This window comes from Trichinella spiralis (assembly GCF_000181795.1).
Source record: "Trichinella spiralis strain ISS 195 chromosome Unknown Scfld9, whole genome shotgun sequence".
In the NCBI taxonomy this organism is placed as follows: domain Eukaryota; kingdom Metazoa; phylum Nematoda; class Enoplea; order Trichinellida; family Trichinellidae; genus Trichinella; species Trichinella spiralis.
This window is the reverse complement of record NW_003526948.1, coordinates 1,707,232-1,709,269: the sequence shown is the minus strand read 5'-3', so window position 1 is coordinate 1,709,269 and position 2,038 is coordinate 1,707,232. Positions and strand designations below refer to the sequence as shown.

At 33.3% G+C, this 2,038-nt stretch overlaps 1 protein-coding gene across 1 annotated transcript; it reads right to left on the bottom strand.

The window, feature by feature from the left end:
• Positions 1-1,702: 1,702 nt before the first annotated feature.
• Tsp_11569 (conserved hypothetical protein) lies at positions 1,703-1,772 on the bottom strand (the record flags this gene model as incomplete). The annotated part of the gene is made up of 1 exon (XM_003371434.1): positions 1,703-1,772. A coding segment is annotated over one exon (70 nt), but the record flags the coding sequence as incomplete, so codon positions are not given.
• Positions 1,773-2,038: the final 266 nt, after the last annotated feature.

The following is a 2,038-nucleotide window of genomic DNA, read 5'->3' as shown; positions in this document are numbered from 1 at the left end:
ATTGAACCTAAAACAAAAATAAAAGGATTTGAAAAACCTACCGTGGCCATTAACATAACAAGAATATTAACATTTTTCTGGTGAAAAAAAAAATATTAAAATAATATCCATGGAAAATATAAGAGAAAGGGTAATTCGCGAGCATATAGTAAAAATTTTTAAAATATAAATTAAAAATGGATGTGTTAAATTCCCAAAACACATTTTCTAACTCTGCTATTGATTTTTTAAATACACATTATATTATGTGTAAACCTGCATGGGAAATAAAATATATTAAAAAGTGTCACACCTTTAAAACCCACTTTTGGATTTTTGTTTTCACACGGGGTTTGTGGTGTCATATCGAAATGGTCCTTCATTTTTATCTTCGACTGGTAATTTTTGTTCAGTATTTTCCTGAACAATGTCTAAACAAATAAAGATTTGAAAACTACGTGCATTACATACAGATATACATTTTCTGTGATATATATTTATATATATATATATATCATGGAAAATAAGAAAGTAATCACAGCATAGTAAAATTTTTAAAAAATTAAATGAATGTTAATTTCAAAACATTCTCAACTGCTATGATATTTATACATTATTATGTAAACTGTACGATATAAATGTAATATGTTCACCTATCAAACACAAGTTTTCAAAAGCTGTATTCATAGCTGTATCGTCCTCTTGGTGGCTAGAATCAATATGGGCTTTTCGTTGATTTCTAAAAGATATAATACTTTCATAATATGTAATAAAATAGAGTGAAACCTGAAAATGCAGCATCTGTGAAATGTCGTGCAATACTTGAGAACGTTGAAATTTGTGTAATTTAAGTTGTAAAATTTATAAACAAAAGTGAAAAAGATGAACAACTAAATGATTTCAGATCCACCTAGAAATTAATTATTATTAGCTTGACGTCACAAACTCAACGATTCTCAGTGCATTCATCGGCAGAAGTAATATACTGATTAACCCTCCTGTTATCCTCAAATTTACTTACCTCCCGTTATCCTCCGGGTCAAATTGACCCATAAGTGATGCACAGTTTGTTTTGCGGTCATACTGTGACTAAGTATTCGTGAATTTTATTTTAAAAGGTTCTGATGAATATTCTAATACTCAGAGATTATTTTTTTTAATATGCCCGTATATGGTGGATGTACATTGACACACTTAAATTTCTTCTGCACATAAGTTACAATATGATTGTGTATGATCTTTACAAATGTATTTTTGGCATTTTTTACAACGTACGCTTGTCTTGTTGTCACTTTAAACACACAATTGACATCGGGCTCTTTTTGTACCACCTGTATCCGTATCAGTGATACCGCTTGTAGATGGCTGCTCTGCATCTTTCCGCATCCTTTCAACCGCCGATTTTGCTGCTGCTGTTCTGGGCAGTGTTTTGCGCCACATCATTTCTGGTTGCACTAGAGCCTTGCCAAGTTCTTCCAGGAATAATCGACGCTTATGCAGCCGTCCTAAATTTTATGCTGGATGTTTCTCTGTCCATAGAACGTAGGCGTTGTATGCCGATACGTCGATGATGTTGTAAAATATGACTAATGGCCATCGTGCAGATATTCTTTGGCAGGAATACGTTGATGTCATTTTGTCTAAATTATCTACACCACCTTTAGTATTATTATAGTGTAGAATAATGTCAGGCTTGCTTCCCTTTCTGTCGCAAACCTGGTTGTCATTGTGCATAGTACTTGGAACTATAACATTCTTGTTCTTTTTTGGGAGGTATGAGACGATGGTGCAATCTTCATATATATGCAAATGTTGAAAAAGTTCAATTTTCTGCCTTGTATTTGCAACAGATCCTGGGTAGCTCTGGCTTGTTTTTTTTTTATAGTTCCAACCAAAGTCAAATTCCTTTTTTTTCAGTTCTATCCCCTAGTGCATATGAAGTAAAAAAGTTGTCACATGTAACATTATCACCTTTTTACCCCTTTGCATGTCCAGAACACTCGCATCCCTTGGTACTTTCCCACGAGTTCCACTTGAACGGCTTGCCAGTGCAAATTTG